This window comes from Bos indicus x Bos taurus, chromosome 18, assembly GCF_003369695.1.
Source record: "Bos indicus x Bos taurus breed Angus x Brahman F1 hybrid chromosome 18, Bos_hybrid_MaternalHap_v2.0, whole genome shotgun sequence".
NCBI lineage: Eukaryota > Metazoa > Chordata > Mammalia > Artiodactyla > Bovidae > Bos > Bos indicus x Bos taurus.
The window spans coordinates 4135807-4154433 of record NC_040093.1 but is presented as its reverse complement, the minus strand read 5'-3'; the positions used below and the strand labels follow the sequence as shown (position 1 = coordinate 4154433).

Here is an 18627-nt window from a genome sequence, read left to right as displayed (position 1 = left end):
CGGGGGCGGGGGGCGCGGGCACCGGCGACCCCGGTGGCGGCGGCGGCGGCGGCGGCCGGGGGAAGCCGCGGGGCCGGTCATGCGGCTGCGGGGCCCGCGGCCCGGAGCGTCCGCCAAGCCCTGAGCGAGGTGAGCGCGAAGGGAGAGTCCGGGAACCAGGTTGGGGGCGGGGGTGGTCCTCCTGAGGCGACCGGGGGTCTGGACTAAACGGGGCTGAGTGGCTCCTGGGGGTGAGATGCCCGCAATCGGACGCCCGAGTTTGGGGGGCAATGGGCGATGGAGGGACGTTTAGGCCTGAGGAATCCGGGGGTACGGGGTCCGAGGGTCCCAGAACGGGGCAATCATACTCTCAGTGTCCGAACCTCGGAGGCCGTGGGCACGGGAGAGGGTGCGGGCTGGATCCTCGAGGGAGGCGGTCCTGGATGAGGGGGGAGGGCCCGGGCCCGGTAAGGGCCGGCCGTGAGTCTGAGAAGGGGTCCCCGGAAAGAGGTCTCCCCAGGATTGAGGGCCTATGGAGTTTGGACTTGGGGCTTGGAGAATGGGGACCCCCGGGGATCCAAAAGCCTATATCCAGGAAAGGCGGGGATAAAGAAGGATAAGAAGGAGGCTTTGGGCCTGGGGAAGGAGGGGGGGTCCCAAAGGAGGAAGGGTTGGCGGTTGGAGGAGAATGAGGAGATCTGGGCGGGCCGCTGAGAGTGTGGAGGAACCGAGTGATGAGGGAGGGGCGCCCCAAAACGGGAGTGAGAAGGGTGCCGGTGGGCCACGTCCCAGCCGTCTGGATCGGAGGAGCCAGTGGGGGGAGCTGAGGTCAGCTACCTGGGACGGAGGCAGCCCGGGAGACAGGGGTTCTGACGCTGGTTTCTGAGATGAGCGGACAGGAAGGCAAACAGGCAGCTGGCAGTCAAGCCCTGGAGCCATGGGCCGGGGGATGGGAGCAAGCAGGGGTCCGGAGCTCTGCCAGTCTCAGACTCCTGAATCCCTCAGGAGGTGGGGAGCCGGGCAGGTGGGGTGGAGGCCCTAGAGGCTGGGGTTGAGGGGCGGGGGCGCCCAGGCAGGGATGAAGGTCGTCTCAAGCTCCAGAGTTCTTATTGAGGTGGTGTCAAGTTTCCAGAATTTCAATTTCAAGGCTCCAAGAATTCTGGTCAAAGAGAGTGGGGACTCAAGTCCTGGCCGCTTGTTGGTGGAGAGGGGGAGTGCTGGTTAGGGGTCTTAACAGTCACTGTTAAAAAGGTGATGGAGATTGTGGTATTCAGGTAGGTTGAGGGCTCCGGTTGAGAAAAGATGGGGATCACAGTTTGAGTCCCCCAAACCATGAGACTGTGTGGTTTAGGGAGAAGTTCTCAGGAAAGGGTGAGCGTGGTGGCTAAGGGATTAGGAGCACCCTGGAACGAAATCTCCAGATTTAAGATTGGAATTTTGGAGGCCACAGCCATGAACTTGGGAGCACTTTTGTTTTGAAGGTCCAGGGTTAGGGAAAATCTGGGTTCCAGATTGGAGGTTGAAGAGGGTCTATAATTGGAGGTCTTAGTCTGGGGGAGCTGGAGTCCAGACTCTCCGGGAGGGGATTTGGGGATCTTGTAACGAGAATGGGGATTGCAGACTTCCTGATGTGGGTTTTAGAGTTCAGAGCCCTGATTCCTATTGAATGATGGTCACTTGCTCTGAATAGGATACTGAGAGGTGGGGGGGTGGGATTCCCAGATCATGGTTTGGACATTCTGAAGTCTCTAGCCAAAACCCTGCTCCAGGTCTCTAGGCCCCAATATCCTGTGGGATATTGGAGAACCAGCGGCCTGTGATGGAGTTCTAGCACCCCAGGTTCAGAGGCTTGCAGGGATTTGGGATTGGGGAGGAGGGGCAGTTAATGTTCTGGAATCTTGAATCTGGGTTGTGGTCCACGATTTCAGATTAGGATGCCAAACTGAGGTCAAGGCACCATACCAGGGTTAGAAAGTCAAGGTCTTGGTGTTAGAATTGGACATTAAGGGTCAAGAGAAGAGTCCAGGGACTTCTCTGGTGGTCCAGTGGCTAAGACTCTGTGCTCCCAGTGCAGGGGGCCCGGGTTCAATCCCTGGTCAGAGAACTAGATCCCACGTGCCACAACTAAGTAGTTTGCAAGCTGCAACTAAGACCTAGCTCAGCCAAATATATATATATATATATATATTTTTTTTTTTTTTTTTTTTTAAAGAGTCCAACTAAAGAGTCCAACTAGATATGGGAGGCTTAAGGTCAAGGCCAAGGTACAGGGTTAGGGTCCCTGGTTAACGACCCACTTGGGGCATTTCTGGTTCCCATTAAGAGCCCAAAAGAAAGGGGTCAGGGTGTCAGGTCTGGGCATGGAGTGGGGATTGGTGGCCTAGGTTAGGATTTCTAGACAAGTTACTGGTCCAAATCCAGGCTGGAGTCACGGGTCAGGACCCAGGGGGCAGATAGGAGAGAGTTCCTTTCGGGGGGTTGCTGGTTCTGGCCCAGGGCTGGTGTCCCCCGTGGCTGCATGCAGTCTGGGGGACCCCAGTGGCCCCAGCGGGGCTCTCCACTGGAGCTCCCGGTCCCTCAGGCCCCGCAGGGCGCCCCCCGCCGCTGAGGATGAGTCACTGCAGCAGCCGCGCCCTGACCCTGCTGAGCAGCGTGTTTGGTGCGTGCGGCCTGCTGCTCGTGGGCATCGCCGTCAGCACAGACTACTGGCTGTACATGGAGGAGGGAACCGTGCTGCCGCAGAACCAGACCACCGAGGTCAAGATGGCGCTGCACGCTGGCCTGTGGCGCGTCTGCTTCTTTGCAGGTACAGGCCTCACCTGCCCACCAGTCAACTGTCCCTGCCTTTGCGTGGCACCCGAGAGTCCTCATCCATAGTTCCCTCCCATGGGTGCCCAAAACCCAGAAATCAACCCCGTGTCTCTCCTGGACAGTCACATGTCTACCTGGAGATTCCATTTCTAAGGTTTGCCAGGTGGCCGCATTGCAGAAAGAATCCGCCCGCCAGTGCAGGGAGACGCAAGAGACGCGCGCGGGTTTGATCCCTGGGTCGGGAAGGTCCCCTGGAGAAGGAAATGACAACCCACTCCAGGATTCTTGCCTGGAGAATCCCATGGACAGAGGAACCTGGAGGGCTACAGTCCACAGTGTTGCAAAGAGTCAGACACGACTAAGCAGTGGAGCGCGCGCGCGCACACACACACACACACACACACACACACACACACACACACTCAATTTCTAGCACTTTAGTCCTTGGATCTAAGAACCCCAACGATCATACAATCTCCAGGTCCCTAATCCCCAGCAACCCCCTGGAGCCCCCAGACCCAGAGAAACAGTAATCCTAGTTCAGAACTTGTCTCCTGGACAGTTCCAGTGTTGAATGGGAAGGATAAACAATATCTGTGCCTCCCAGCTACTATGGACATCGCTCCTTCTAGGAATCCTTTCCCACCTCAACCCCCAGACCTTTCCCTCTTTAGGGATCCAAGAGACCTGGCCCATAACCCCTTCTTACTTGAGACTCTGGCTTCCGGCTTATCTTCCTCCATCCAACAGTCTCTAGGGCAGCTTGCAATAGGAGCTGACAGACTCCTGCCCACACCCTTCTGTAACCCCCTAAGAGGAGCACAAACGTAGTACAGAGTAACACAGAGTAGCCAGACACTAATCCCCAGGTCGTTCCCATCCTGGGGTCTTTTGACTGTGCGTCCTGCCCCTGACCGTCCTGCCTTCTTATCTTCCCCCCAGGCCGGGAAAAGGGTCGCTGCGTGGCCTCAGAATATTTCCTTGAACCGGAGATCAACTTGGTGACGGAAAACACGGAGAATATTCTGAGTGAGGGGAAGCACGGGGCTGGGAGGGTTAGGCAACCAAGGGGCAGGGTGACAGGGCGGGTCCTGGGGAAAAGGGCAGGCCAGTTGGCGCTAGTGGTAAAGAACCCACCTGCCAATGCAGGAGACTTAGAGATGTGGGTTCATTCCCTGGGTTGGGAAGATCCCCTGGAGGAGGAAATGGCAACCCGCTCCAGTATTCTTGCCTGGGAAATCCTTTGGACAGAGAAGCCTGGCAGGCTACAGCCCATGGGGTCGCATAGAGTTGCGCACACAAGAGAAGGGATGGAGTGGAAGGGAAGGCGTGCAGGCTTGAAAGCAGGCAGAGTAGGTGCGTGAGGAGGTGGGGCCAGGTCGAAGGGGCGGAGCCCGGGAGTGGGTGGAGTCAGGAGCTAAGGGGTGGGGTCAAGCCAAGGAGGTGTGGTCTGGGTGAGGGGGCGGGGCCAACAGTGGAAGTTTCAGAAAAGGGCGTGGGGGTGCAGAGATGAGGAGGATTCAGAGGCAACCCCCAGAGAGTCCCCCCTCACTTCTGTCTTTCTTCCTACCCCTCCCCCAGAGACAGTGCGCACAGCCACCCCCTTCCCTATGGTCAGCCTCTTCCTTGTGTTCACCGCCTTCGTCATCAGCAACATTGGCCACATCCGCCCCCAGAGGACCATTCTGGCCTTCGTTTCCGGCATCTTCTTCATCCTCTCGGGTAAGCCAAAGGAAAGGACTGACAGGCTGCAGGACCATTTCAGGTACCAGGAACCTGGGGCTCCTCTTCCAATAAGACCACCACTTCCTTGCTGGGTAACCCTGAAGGAATTGCAGAACCTCTCCAAGCCCCACTTTGCTGCTCTGTGGAATGGAGCATTTCTCAGCGAGCGCTTCTTGGGTGCTAACTGGGTGCCAGGCTCTGTTCTGATACAACCACCTTGTGAGGCAAATGCTATTAATAACCCCATTTTACAGTTATGGAAACAAACACTCAGCAGAATGAAGTCAGGGCCATACAACCAGTGAGAGGCAGAGATGGGACTCAACCACACACATTTCGCCTCCAGAGGCTGTATTTTTAACCACTCCTGATATTTTAGCAATTAACAGTTTGCAAGGCTCTTTATGTTCTGTGCAACGTATTACTGGAACATTTTTCAAACAGAAAAGTCGAAAGAACCCTGTAGCCACCACTTAGAGTTGATCATTACCATGTCACGGGATTTGCTTTATCCTGTATCTGTCCATCTATCTATCTTTCTACCCATCCATTCGTCTATTTTATTATCATTTAAAAATGAATTTCAGGGACTTCCCTGGTGGTCCAGTGGCTATAACTCCATGCTTCCAATGCAGAGGGCCCCAGGTTCAATCCTGGTCAGGGAACTAGATCCCACATGCTGCAATTAAGATCTTATGCAGACAAATAAATAAACATTAAAAAAAATGAATTTCAGAGCAAGCTGCAGGCGTCAGTACACTTGACTCCAGATTCTTTACCATGCCTGTCATTAGCTAGAGTTCAATGTTTCTTTATAGTTATCTTTTCTTTTGAGATCTAAGTCTCTTTAGCATGAGCAATCTCATAAACTTCTCATAACATCTCTGTCCGGGAGTTATTATTAGAACTAGTTTGATAAAATAGGGATACCGGGTCTCGAAATTGTGCAGGGAGTTGCCTGAGATCCCAGTGTAAGCTGGTTCCCCAGGGACTCAAGTGTCCTGAGCTCCAGAGGAGAGCTCTTTCTGAAGTGTTCCCCTCCTCCAAATTTTAGTTCAGTCCAGTCCAATTCAGTCTAACTCAGCTCAGGTCAGGTCACTTCTGCTCTGACATACTTAACTCCATCAATCTGGCCCAACTGACCCCAATCTATTCTGACTCAGTTCTTTAGTTCAATTCGAATTACTTCAACATGATTTAATTAAACTCCGTTGGGGCCCTTTTAATTCAGTTGATATTTTATGAACAAAGCCTGCTGTACGTCTCACTCCCATTACATCCCCTGGGGCCTGCACTCGGCCACCTCTCTGGAGTCGGCTCTGCAGATGATTGGAGATGGGTCTTCAAAAATCCCCTCCCCCAGTCTCCTCCCTGCTCCTCACCCAGCTTTCTCTGGGCTAAACTTCCCCCATGCCTCCAACCTAACCTGACAAGACCTCTTCCCCAGGAAAGCAGGGTGCAACCTCCGTGCAAACTTGAATCACAGCATGCGGAGCCAGACACCAAGCTAAAATAAGACATGTATCATATCACCATTTCAGAGTGTCAGATGGAAAAATTGTAGCCTAGAGAGACAGAAAGTGGGGCAAGGGTAGGGAGCATGGGGACTTTGATTCAACCCACCTGAAATGCTCGAAGGAAAATCCTATTGTTTGTGATTTACAGAAGTGGAAACCAAAGAGGCGATAAAGCTGATAAATGACAGTGCTGGCACTAGAATCAAGGGTGTTCTCCTCCCCAAAGCCATGCTTATGCCAATGCATCAGGACCTGACTCCCCAAGGTCAAGTTAAGGATCAGTTGGTGCCGTCACGGCTGGAAATCAGGCCTCTGATGTAACAATAGAGTAATTTAGGGGGATCGAACCCCACTTCCTGAACTTCATTTCATAGACTATGATCTATGCACCCTACCCAAGGTAGCCAAGGTTGCAGCCTATAGCAGCTGAAGGTTCATGCTGCTATGAACCTAGAAAGACCTGGGTTAAAATCCTGACACTTACTGTGCGAGCTGCAGCCTTCCTTTCTGGAGCTGTTGACTGGGCAACCTTGGTCAGGGGTGGGAAAACTTTTTGCTCAGGGCCAGACAGTAAATAGTCTAGGCTTTGTTGGCGTGCCAAAGCAACCAGAGGGGAAGCAGTGGGCCTAGCTGTGTTCCAGTAATCCTATTTAAAGAGCCTGAAATTTGAATTCAATATAGTTTTCAGGGACCATGAGATTTTATTCTTCTTTTGTCTTTTTTTTTTTTTTTTCCTGACCATTAAAAAAAAATGTAAAAACCACACTTCGTTTGCAAACTGTACACAAACAGGCAGTGGGACCAACAGTTGTTTTCTGACCCCTGGTCTAGATCACGGATGTGAAGGCCCAACCCAGGGCCTGGTTTATAGCAGTAAGTGCTCAGCACGTGGTAGTTTTAAATAAATAAACGCACGCTCACATATGTACATGAATAGTAGTAGTAGCAACAGCAACCATAATAGAAAACAGTTAATTGAGTGCCACGGTTTGGGGAAGTTTTAAGTGCTTTGTGCAAATTATTCCTTTTTCTTCACCTCCTAAGGCAGATGCTATTTTTATTCCCATTTTCCATTTGAGGAAACGGAAAGCACTCAGAAGTTGAGCTGCTCCACAGTAGAAGCAGGATTCCAGACCGGTCTTTCACTCTGGCATTCTACTGCCCCACCACAATTACAAGTCATAAAGACAAAGGGGATTAAAAGAGAGGAAAGGCTGGGGACTTGCCTGGTTGTCCAGTGGCTAAGACTCTACAGTCCCAGTGCTGGGGGCCCAGGGTTCCATCCCTGGTCAGGGAATTAGATCCCACATGTACATCTGAGACCCAGCTAGCAAAAGAAAGAAAGAAAGGAAAGGGTGGAAATAGTACCAGTATTTTAGGTCTTGGAGTGGAATGTAGTAGTGCAACCATCTCATGTTCCCAATGAGGAAACTCAGACTTAGAAAGAGGCAAGGGTTGACCAAGGTCTGGTAAATGGTGAGGTAACATTCAGTTTTGGAGAAAGTGGCGGGAGGGCTTGGGAAGGAAAGGGATAGGGTGTCGATGATCCCTCAGGGACCTGTTTTGGGAATGGACTAAAAGGAAAGAGATTGGAAAGGGAGGAGGCTTATGCAGTAGTCCAGGCAGGAGCGGATAAGGTTCTAGCTGGGGAGGGAGATGGGAGGGTAAAGGTGACTGGATGGCTTTGAGAAAGAAGGATGTTGACAGAAGAATCAATAGAACCAGATGACTGACTGGGTGTGATTGGTGAGAGTAGGGGGAGGAGGCTGGAGTGACATTGGCTTTCTTTTTCCAGGTCAGATGAGGCAAGCTTCCCGCGCCTGGCTCACATTAACCCCTGCTCCTCAAACATGTTCCATGTGTCTGCTCTTTCATTCACTCACTCATCAAACAGTTGCAGAAACATCTTCTACGCCATGCCCTTACTGAGCACTGGTGACATGCTGAATCTTAAATGGCAATCTTCATGCAGTCAGCCACAAAACAGCTCCCAGCTACATGCCCTTCGATGCTGGTCACACAACACTTAAATCCCTTCAGGGTCTTGATGCATTTCCATTGCACTTAGAATACATCCCAACTCCTCACGCTGATTTACAAGGTCTTACATGATTTGGCTACTGCTCAGACTTCTGGTCTCATTTTTCCTAACTCACTAACACTCTCTCCGTTGCTGCATCGCCCTTGAAAATGCTAATCTCAACCTCACTTTTACAATCATTAACCCTCCACGCTTGGAAGTCTCTTTCTCCTAATTCCCCAACTTTTCCTCTTCAGATTTTCTTTCTCTAACAATGGTATCCAAGGTTGCTTTGCCCCCACTACACTACCCATCACCTTCCCTATTTGATATTTGCTTCATAGCACTTATTGCTAGCATCATCTTATTCCTTTTCTGCCTCCTTCTTCCAGAATGTAAACTCCAAAAGACAGGAAGGGACTTCCCTGGTGATCCAGTGGCTAAGACATTACACTCCCGGTGCAGGGGGCCTGGGTTTGATCCTTGTCCAGGGAATTAGATCTCACACGCTGCAACTAAGGAAAGAGCCCCAGTGCCACAACTAAGACCCAGCGCAGCCAAATGAATAGATAAATAAAAGGCAGAGACGTGCTCATGCTTATATCTTCAGAGCCTAGATGAGTTGCTGGTACAAAGTTCCACAATGAAGTATTGGTAGAAGAGATCCCTCATAAAGAAAGTTCAAGGCATTCTGAGAAAAGGGAAGCTGCTTTAAGCAGACAGAGTAGGATGCTGGAAAGGGTGGGAGTGACCAGAATTTCAAGAGCAGGTGACATCTAAATTGATGCAGAAAGGGCGAGGGGGAGCTTTTCAAGTAAAGAAAGAAAAGTGCCTGGTACAGACATGCATTTCACAGCGTGTGTTAAGACTCCAGAAAGCGGTAAGACTGAGGTAGCCGCCCATGTAGCTCTCCATGGTCCTGAAATTCTTTGTTCTAAATCCAGGTTGTTCCTATTCAGCTTGGAATGTAGGTGATTCTTGCCTTCTGTGCTCTAAGAATTCTGAAGCAGATGTAGTGGAGTGGGGGGAGAGAAGACTGTATTACAGAGAAAGGGCGAGGGATGGGAGAGAGAGAAAAGGGGAGGAGAAAAAAGAGAAAAGAAGGTTATTTTTAGAGAACCAGAGTCGCCATAAAATGCCCAGGAAGGAGAAAGAATGACAAGAACAGCTTCTGACATTGTGTTTAGATAACTTTCAATCACTAAAAACAAAAACAAGAGCAAAAGCAATAACAAAAAGCTCCTTCTCTTGAGAAACATTTGTTCCCTTCTCATCAACCCGGCTCCTGACTCTCTGTAGGGAGAATGTCTTTTAGAACTGAAATAAGAAACAGGGACTTGAGTGAGGCAGGAGTGGTTGGCAGGTTTTCAGATCAAAAAGAGCTTGGGTAATCAGACTGAGGAATGAATACTTTCTCCCATGGATCCTAGAGCGCCGAGAAAGTATTTTGACAAGAGAAGGACAGAGTCTGATATGGGTTTTATTTAATTATTTAGGCCAGGGATGGAACCCAGGCAACTTGCAGTGGTAGGGCAGAATCCTAACCACTGGACTGCTAGGGACCTCCCTGGTATGGGTTTTTAGAAAGAGCCAGTATCTGAAACCAAACAAAAACATACAGGACTTCCCTGGTGGTCCAGAGGTTAAGACTCCACCTCCCAATGCAAGGCATGTGGGATCCATCCCTAGTTGGGGAACTAAGATCCCACATGCCTCCAAGTGTGGCAAAAATAAGAAAAGAAAGAAACAACAGTATCTAAAATAGGGAGACAGGTTTGAAGGCAACGGGACAGGCACAGGGAATAAGCCTCAGCTGGATTAGAGGACTTGGGGGCGTAAAAGGGATTTTAGATTTATGAGAGATTTAGGAAGGAAAATAGACATGACTTGATGACTGACCATCCTTCTTGGATGAGGGGGGTGGGATTAAAAGGACTCCCCTGGGCTTCCCGGGTGGCACTAGTGGTAAAGAACCCGCCTGCCGATGCAGGTAGATGGAAGAGATGCATGTTCAATCCATGGGTCGGGAAGATCCCCTGGAGAAGGAAATGGCAACCCAGTCCAGTATCCTTGCCTGGAGAATCCCAGGGACAGAGGAACCCGGTGGGCTACAGTCCACGGGGTCTCACCGAGTTGGACACGACTGTAGCAACTGAGCACACAAGCACTCTGTTTTAACTTTACCACTTGAAAGTCAGTTGCAGGCATCACTAAGCATTTTAATATGCATCTCTTAACAGTGATGGCATTTTTCTACATAACTACAAGACCATTATTAAACCTAGAAATTTTACAAAAGTCCATACCATAATCCATTCCATTTTCAAACTGTCCTAGACATTCTAAGAATGCCTTTTATAGCTTTTCCCCCAGAAGCAGGATTCAATCTAAGTTTATGCACTGCATTTAGTTAATTTCTCTTTTAGTCTAGACTAGTTCCCGTACTATATTTTTTACAACACTGACTTTTAAAATATATTTCATTATGAAAATATAGAAAGGATAGTATAGTGTGCCATGTACCCTTCACTCAGTTTCAACAATTATCAACATATGGTGAGTCTTTTTTTAGTCAAACTTGCCATATCTCCCTTCTGCACTTCACTACAGAATTTTAAAGTCAGTCTCCAGCATTAAATCATCTTATCCACTAATATTTCAGCATATGTCTGAGAAATTAGTACTTTGTTATTTAATATAGCCACAGTGCCATTATCTGCCCAAATAATGAAGAATAGCTGCTTAATATAAATTAATATCTAGCCAGAGTTCAACTTCCCCACTTGTCTCATAAATGCCTTTTTAAAATTTTTACAATTAGTGTGTTGGAAACCAGGATCCAAATTCCACTGTGCATTTAGTTGATAGATCTCTGAAGCCTCTTTTAATCTCTAATAGTCCCTCTCCTTCTGTTTTTTTCTTGCCATTCATTTGAAGACATCTAGTCATTTGCCTCATATAATCTCCACACTTTTGATCTTTCTGTTGTGTCTTTGTGTTGTGATTTTAATATATCCATCCACTCTGTGTTTTCCTGTAAAATTGTAGATCAGATCCAGGCTTGACTTTGGGAGTGGGGGGGCAAAAATACCTCATAGATAGGTGGTGTTATTAAGTCCTATTGCATTGCATCAGGAGACATAATACTACGTGTTTGCCTCTCTTTTTGAGATGTTAAGATTAATCACCAGCTTAAGTATTATAACTTGGGTCGTACCATTGTCCTTTTGAAATCTACAAGACAGGATGTCCTGTAGAACACCCCACATCCTGCATCTGTTGGATTGTTTCCTCGTGGCATCATTTGGCTTCTTCCTCTTCCTTTGTATTTTCTGTAACCGGCAGTTATGTCCAAGGTAGAGACTTGATTAGATTCTAGTTAAATAGGTTTGGTAAGACTTAGAAGTGGTGCCGTATTCTTTATAGCCCATCACTTCAGGTAGCAAATGTCAAGTTGTTCCCACCAGGAGTGGGAAAATGTTTAACCCCTTGGTAAAGGGGGTGATCATTAGAGCTCTCCATTGGAAAGGCACATTTTTCTCTTTATGATGAGTAAACCATTTGCAGGGTAACACTTTTGAATCTTCAGGGGGTGGAATTCCTGTTTGGTGATGCCTATTTTATTTAAAATTTGTTGTTTTGGCAAATTTTTAAACGTACAGAAAAGTTGCAAGAACAGCACAAAGAATTCTCATGTTTTTCACCTGGACCAATTTTTAACACTTTGCCACCTTTGTCTTTTTCTCTATCTTATGTGTATATAAGTCAGTTCAGTTCAGTCACTTAGTCGTGTCCAACTCTTTTTGACCCCATGGACTGCAGCACGCCAGGCTTCCCTGTCCATCACCAACTCCCAGAGTTTACTCAAACTCATGTCCATGGAGTCTGTGATGCCATCCAGCCATCTCATCCTCTGTCGTCCCCTTCTCCTCCTGCTCTCAATCTTTCCCAGCATCAGGGTCTTTTCCAGTGAGTCAGTTCTTCGCATCACGTGGCCAAAGTATTAGAGTATATGTGTGTATATGGGTATATATCTATATATTATTAATACATTATATTATCATAGATAACCACTTGAACATAAATTGCAAATACCTCACCCTTTTAAATATTTTTTAATTTTTACAATGTTGTGTTGGTTTCTGCCATACAGCAACGACAATCAGCCATAATTATACATATATCCCCTCCCTTCTGAGCTTCCCTCCTCTCCCCTCATCCCATCCCTCTAGGTCATCCCAGAGCACCCAGGGCCCCCTGTGCCACACAGCATCTTCTCACCAACTATCCATTTGACACAACTAGAAACACTTCACTCTTAAATAAATCAGATCAGATATCTCCTAAGGTCAAGTATATTTCCTTTCCTAAGCATAGCACCATCATCCAATTCAGGAAGTTGAACATTAATACAATTTTACAGCTAATACACAATCCGTATTCAAATTTCATCAATTGTCTGCACTCTGCCCTTTTTGATATTTTAAACATTTTTGGCCGCTCTCAGTCTTGGCTGCCGCTGGCAGGCTTTCTCTAGCTATGGCAAGCCAGGGCTCCTCACTAGATGCGGTGCACAGACCTCTCATCGCCGGGGCGTCCCCTGTTTCGGAGCATGCGCTCTAGGCTCTCAGGCTTCTGTAGTTGTGATGCACGGGCTTAGTTGCCCCACAGCACCCACACTCCTTTTTTTCCCCCATTGGCTGCACCCCGGGGCCTGTGGGATCCCAGTCCCCTGACCAGGGATCGAACCCAAACTCCCTGCAGTGGAAGCGCAGAGTCTTAACCACTGGACCATCAGGGAAGTCCCCACACTGCCTTTTATAGTCCGTTTTCCCCCTGATTTGGGATCCAGGCTAGGATTCCCCTCTGCATTTCCTTGATGTGTCTCTTTCGTCTCCTTTCATCTTTTATATAGTTCCTATGCCTTAAAAAAAATCTTTCATGTTGACGTTTATTTTTGAAGAACGCAGCCGGTGTTTGTAAAACGCCCCACATTTTCTCCTGGAGTGGATCCAGGTTACACATTTCCAGCAGGGACACTGCATAAATGAAATAGTGGCGCGATCCCATCAGGAGGTCGGGGTGTCCGTTTGTCCCACTGTTGGTGATGTTAGCTTCAGGTACTTGGTTCAAAGGGTATCTTTCAGGCTCCTTTATGATATTTCCAAAGTATCTTTGTAATGCATAGATATTCCACGAGAAGATTATGTCATTCAGTGTTTTAACGACCACTGATGATGCTTGCCTGCATCCTAATATCATTGTGTGCGTGCGTGCTAAGTCGCTTCAGTCATGTCTGACTCTTGGTGACCCTATGGGCTGTAGCTGTTGCTGGGCACAGGCTTTCACTAGTTGCAATGAGTGGGTGCTCCACTCTAGTTGTGCTGCTCAGGCTTGTCACAGTGGTGGTTCTCTTGTGCAGAGCACGCACTCTGGGGCCTGGACTCAGTAGTCATGGCGCACAGGCTTAGTTGCCCCACGGCATGTGGAATCTTCCCAGGTCAGGGACCAAACCTGTGTCACCTGCATGGGCAGGCAGAGTCTTCACCACTAAGCCCCCAGGGAAATCCTGATCTACTTTCTCTGTCTATGGATTTGCCTGTTTTGGACATTTCCTATAAATGGAAGCGTACAATATGTGGTCTTCTGCATCTAGCTTCTTTCACTTAGCATATTTTCTAGGTTCCACCATGTGGCAGTATAAATCAGCACTTCATTCCTTTTTTTGGCTGAATACTATTCCTTTATATGGCTATACCACATTTTGTTTATCCATGCAGTTGATAGACGTTTGGGCTGTTTCCACGTTTTGGCTATTATGAATAATGCTGCTGCAAACATTCCTGCACAAGTTTTTGTGTGAGCATATGTTTCCAGTTCTCTCAGCTAAATACCTAGGAGTGGAATTGCTGGGTCATATGGTAATTCTATCTAATGCTTTGAGGAACTGCCAAATGAAATTCCGATACTTTTTACATGCCATAAAATACTCTTCTTTTGATTTTTTTTCAACCACTTAATCATGTAAAAGTCATTCTTAGCTAGTAGACCATACAGAAACAGGAGATGGGCTGGATTTAGCCCTGGGTCAGGGTCGGGGTGGGGGGTCGTTTTTTGCTAACCCCTTTTGTAGGTAATGGAAGGAATTCAGATTTATTCTGGGTGATGGGCACACAGATATTTGTTTGTGTAATAGGATTCTAGGGGAAGGTGATAATGAGGATTATGGAGATTGATTTAGGGCTGGGGATTTTACTGATTCCTTAAGCCACCTTTAACGGATTCCTATGTGGCACAGCAGTAGAGAATCCACCTGCCAAGGCAGGAGACACAGGAGACACGAGTTCAATCCCTGGGTCAGGAAGATCCCCTGGTAATGGCAACCCATTCCAGCATTCTTGCCTGGAAAATCCCATGGACAGAGGAGTCTGGTGGGCTACATGGTTGCCAAGAGTGAGACACAACTGAGCACACACCCATTGCAAGCCACCCTTGTGCTGCTGTTTAAAAGAAAGTTCACCTTGGGGCTTCCCTGGTGGTCAAATGGTTGACTCCAAGTTCCAATGTACAGGGCATGGGTTCAATCCCTGGTCAGGGAACTAAGATCCCCCATGCTGCTCATATAAAATATATATGTTTATTTTATATACATATATATGTTAGAAAAAGAAAGTTCAGCTTGAGGAAGTGAGACTTGCCTCTTAAAAATTCTCAAATGAGACTTCTTCTCTCCATTTTCTCCCTGTACCTCGGTATCCTCAACTCTAAACAGAGATAAAAGTGGTACCTACTTGAAAGTGTTATTGTGAAGTTTGAATGAGTTAATGCATATAAGACACTCAGAATGGTGCCTGGCACAGAGCAAGACCTACACAAGCAGCTGCTATTATTGTTGTTGATGTTATTATCTATACAGCCTTAGTTCTGCTTCATCCTCCCCAGCCTTGGGCCTATCACAGCTCCAGCATTTCTCCCCTCCAGTCCCTTCCCACAACCCATCAGCCCCCAAAGGATCTTCTAACACTGCAGTCTGGCCCTGTCCTCCCTCTGTTCCCAACATTCCATGGCTCCCTAGTGCCCTTGCCATCAATGCCAAGCTCCTCAGACTGGCACTTGAGGCTCATCATGGCAATGCCCCTGCCCAACCTTCTCTGGCTTCCTTTCTGGTGGCTGTGGGCCATGTTTTTGAGCTGCATGGATGGATCAGTTCAGCATTCCCCCTCTAATTCTGGTTGGAACAATGCCAGTCCCTCTGCCGTGCATGGCGTGGTATTCCTGCATTCTTCCCTGGGCCTCATCCTTTGAGATTTAGGACAAAATGCAGCTTCCGGGAAACTTTTCTTGACTCCCTCCACCCCTGCCCCCAGGTGGCTTTGGTGCCTTTTCTGGACCCATGGAACTTTATGCTACTATTTCATCTGCAAATTTTTTTAAATGAATTTTTCTGGTGCACCACACAGTATGTGAGATCTTTGTTCTCTGACCAGGGATCAAACCAGCACCCCCTGCAACGGAAGTTTGGAGTCTTCACCACTGGACCGCTAGGGTAGTCCCTGTGCTACCATTTCCCTTACAGTACTGTCACCATGGATGTGACTGCTGACCAGTGTCCATATTTGCCTTCCCCAACTGCACTGTGAGCCCCTGGATGGCAGATTAGGGATGCAGGGGTGGGGGGAAGGAGGAGGAGGCTGTTGATTTACCTCTAGACTCCCTGCACCCAGCCCAGGACGAGCCCCCAAGGGACTTCAATTGATGGGAGCTTCCCAGGTAGCTCAGAGTGTAAAGAATCCACCTGCAATGCAGCAGACCCCGGCTCAAGAAATTCCCCTGGAGAAGGGATAGGCTACCCACTCCAGTAGTCTTGGGCTTCCCTGGTGGTTCAGACAGTAAAGAATCCACCTGCAATGTGGAAGACTGGGTTCCATCCCTGAGTTGGGATGATCCTCTGGAGGGGGGCATGGCAACCTACTCCAGGATTCTTGTCTGGAGAATCCCCACGGACAGAGGAGCCTGGCGGGAAAGAGTCCATGGGGTCGCAAAGAGTCGGACACAACTGAGTGACTAAGCACAGCACAGTCCAGGATAGAATGGGATGGGGGGTGGGAGGAGAAGATGGCAGAGGGAGGCAGGGGCCTGGGGCTGGGGAAAGGGGTCCGCTGCTAGTGGACCAAGGGCATCCCTCTACTCCCCCAGGCCTCTCCTTGGTGGTGGGCTTGGTTCTTTACATTTCCAGCATCAACGACGAGGTCATGAACAGGCCCAGCAGCTCGGAGCAGTATTTCCACTATCGCTACGGGTGGTCTTTTGCCTTCGCTGCATCCTCCTTCCTACTCAAAGAGGTGATGTCTGTGGGGCCCAGACTTCAGAGTTTTGAATGGGGACCGGTGGCAGGGGCGTGTGTGATTCCTGGGTCCACGGGGAAGAGGAGGCTGCGGGTTAGACTGTGGATTAAAAGGAGGTGGTGGCTGAGGTCCTAGCCCCCAGGTCCTGGAGGAGGAGGGTCTGGGAGCTCCAACTCCTGGGGTCCCAGGGGAGAAGGGGGGGCCCTGGACTCCCAGATCTCTGGAGGATGAAGCCGGGGACTCTAACTCCTGGGATGGGGGAGTGGGGGGAGGGGCTGTGGGAAGGGAGGAGGAGGCCAGGCCCCTAATCCCCGGCTTTTGGGAAAGGAGGAAGCTGGAGGCCTGGAATCCCGGGTCCTGGGAGAGCGGGGCCGGCGGGCCTGGCCTTGGGGCGGCGCGCCCGGGCCCAGCCGCGGGGACTCTGGTCTTGCCTTGGCGCAGGGAGCCGGCGTGATGTCCGTGTACTTGTTCACCAAACGCTACGCGGAGGAGGAGATGTACCGCCCGCACCCGGCCTTCTACCGCCCGCGTCTCAGCGACTGCTCCGACTACTCGGGCCAGTTTCTGCAGCCCGAGGCGTGGCGCCGTGGCCGCAGCCCCTCCGACATCTCCAGCGACGTGTCTATACAGATGACGCAGAACTACCCTCCCGCCATCAAGTACCCCGACCACCTCCACATCTCCACCTCGCCCTGCTGAGGCCCCGCCCCCGGAGCGCCCTGCCTCTTCTTCCTCTTCCTCCTCCTCCTCCTCCTCCTCACGGGTCTCGTCGCCACCGCGGCTCCAGAGCAAGTCCCGGGGACACCTTGTCCCCCGGGGAAGAAACAGCGCGCGTTAGCCCTGCCCCGCCCCCGCCGTAGCCCCGCCCTCTTTCCACTTCCAGACTCCTCCTCCTCCTGAGGGGCCCTTTCCCTTAGGCCCCGCCCCCCAGCCAAAAGACTCCCAGGTCCCGGGTTCTTCGCGTGCAGCGGCCGAGCGCGTCCACCTCCGTGCAAACCGCACCAGTTACCTTTCGCCGCGGCCGGGGGCTCTGGGCTGGAGAGTAGGTTCCGGCAGCCGCCAGGAATGCCAAACATCCTCTTCTCTCTGCCTCGGCTAGCCTCTTACTTGGCCCAGTCTCACCTCCAGACCTTCATGGTCCTTGCGTGCAATGAGTGCAGAGGGGGACGCCCTTCTTACTCTACCCCACACCCCTACCCCATCTCTAGTATGGGGATGGTTAACCATAACCGGGTATGGTTAACCTGGCCTCCCCCGCCCCCCTCCCCACACACGGGAGACCCCGTTCTGTCTCACCTGCTAGACACGTCTCAGCCTTCTGAAGGCTACCTGCCTTTTCAAGGGCGCTCTTTAACGAATTTTCTCGCTCTCTCTCAGCTGACCTTGGCTTCTTTTTTCTTCCTCTTCCTGCCCTGTCTCCTGGCCTCCTCACCACCCGCTCATCCAAAGCCCCCCTAGGTGTATCCAGCCCCCACACACCACGCGACAAGAATGGAGACCCTAGGGTGGAGGAAAGTCCTCCACGCCAATTCCACGCCTGTGCTCGCCTCTCCCCCCTCGAGGCCCCGTCGTGGGAGGGAGAGGCAGTAGCGGGGGTCGACACCCCCCCAAACCTCGAAGTCTTCCATTTTCTGACACCTCCCCCTTCATTGAAGTCCCCCTCCCCATCTCAGATCCCCCAACTCTGGCCTCTTTCAAGGGTCCGTCTGCCTCCTAGGACAGATTGGGGTGGGGGTGAGGGTTCACCAGAAACTCACCCACTCTCTTATTAGGGGAGGAGGGGCGAGGTAGCACAGTGTTGTACACGGAACCAGAAAGGCCCCCTGGGTGGGGGGAGGGGGGCAGGGGAGGGATGGGGGGTTTTTAGTTTGCATCTTAGGTGGGAGGGGGGAGGGGGGACCGCAGCAGTTAACCTGTCTTTACGCAGCGATTTTTAACGAGGCTGGGGGGAGGGGGGCTTTGGAGATGGGGGAGGGGTGGGTGGGGGGCCTGGCTCTGTTATTTACCGTGTATCATATGTAAATACCGACAGAAACTTCAATAAACTTTATTTCAAACACGTCTCTGCCTATCCGGGGGTGGGGGCATTGGATACAGAGGACGAATCTAGGTCTCTAGAGGGTATGTGTGTGTGTGTGGTGCGGGGGGCGGGGGGTGCTACAGAATAAAGTTAGTTGTTTCTTAAACTGCTTAATCATCACAGGTATTAACAGTCGCACTTTATAATTCA

General features: G+C 50.2%; 1 protein-coding gene across 1 annotated transcript; it reads left to right on the top strand.

Annotated features, from left to right (window-relative positions):
* Positions 1-36: 36 nt before the first annotated feature.
* On the top strand, positions 37-18005 carry CACNG7 (calcium voltage-gated channel auxiliary subunit gamma 7). The gene is made up of 6 exons (XM_027514815.1): positions 37-129; positions 2561-2785; positions 3733-3819; positions 4372-4512; positions 16249-16394; positions 16839-18005. The coding sequence occupies exons 2-6, from the start codon at positions 2590-2592 to the stop codon at positions 17094-17096; spliced, it is 828 nt and encodes a 275-aa protein (XP_027370616.1). The 5' UTR covers positions 37-129; positions 2561-2589; the 3' UTR covers positions 17097-18005.
* Positions 18006-18627: the final 622 nt, after the last annotated feature.

Coding starts and splice junctions, on each gene's coding strand:
- CACNG7 (XM_027514815.1), top strand. CDS start 2,590: ATGAGTCACTGCAGCAGCCGCGCCCTGACCCTGCTGAGCAGCGTGTTT. Junction 3,820..4,371: donor AAACACGGAGAATATTCTGA/GTGAGGGGAAGC, acceptor CCCCTCCCCCAG/AGACAGTGCGCACAGCCACC. Junction 4,513..16,248: donor CATCTTCTTCATCCTCTCGG/GTAAGCCAAAGG, acceptor CTACTCCCCCAG/GCCTCTCCTTGGTGGTGGGC.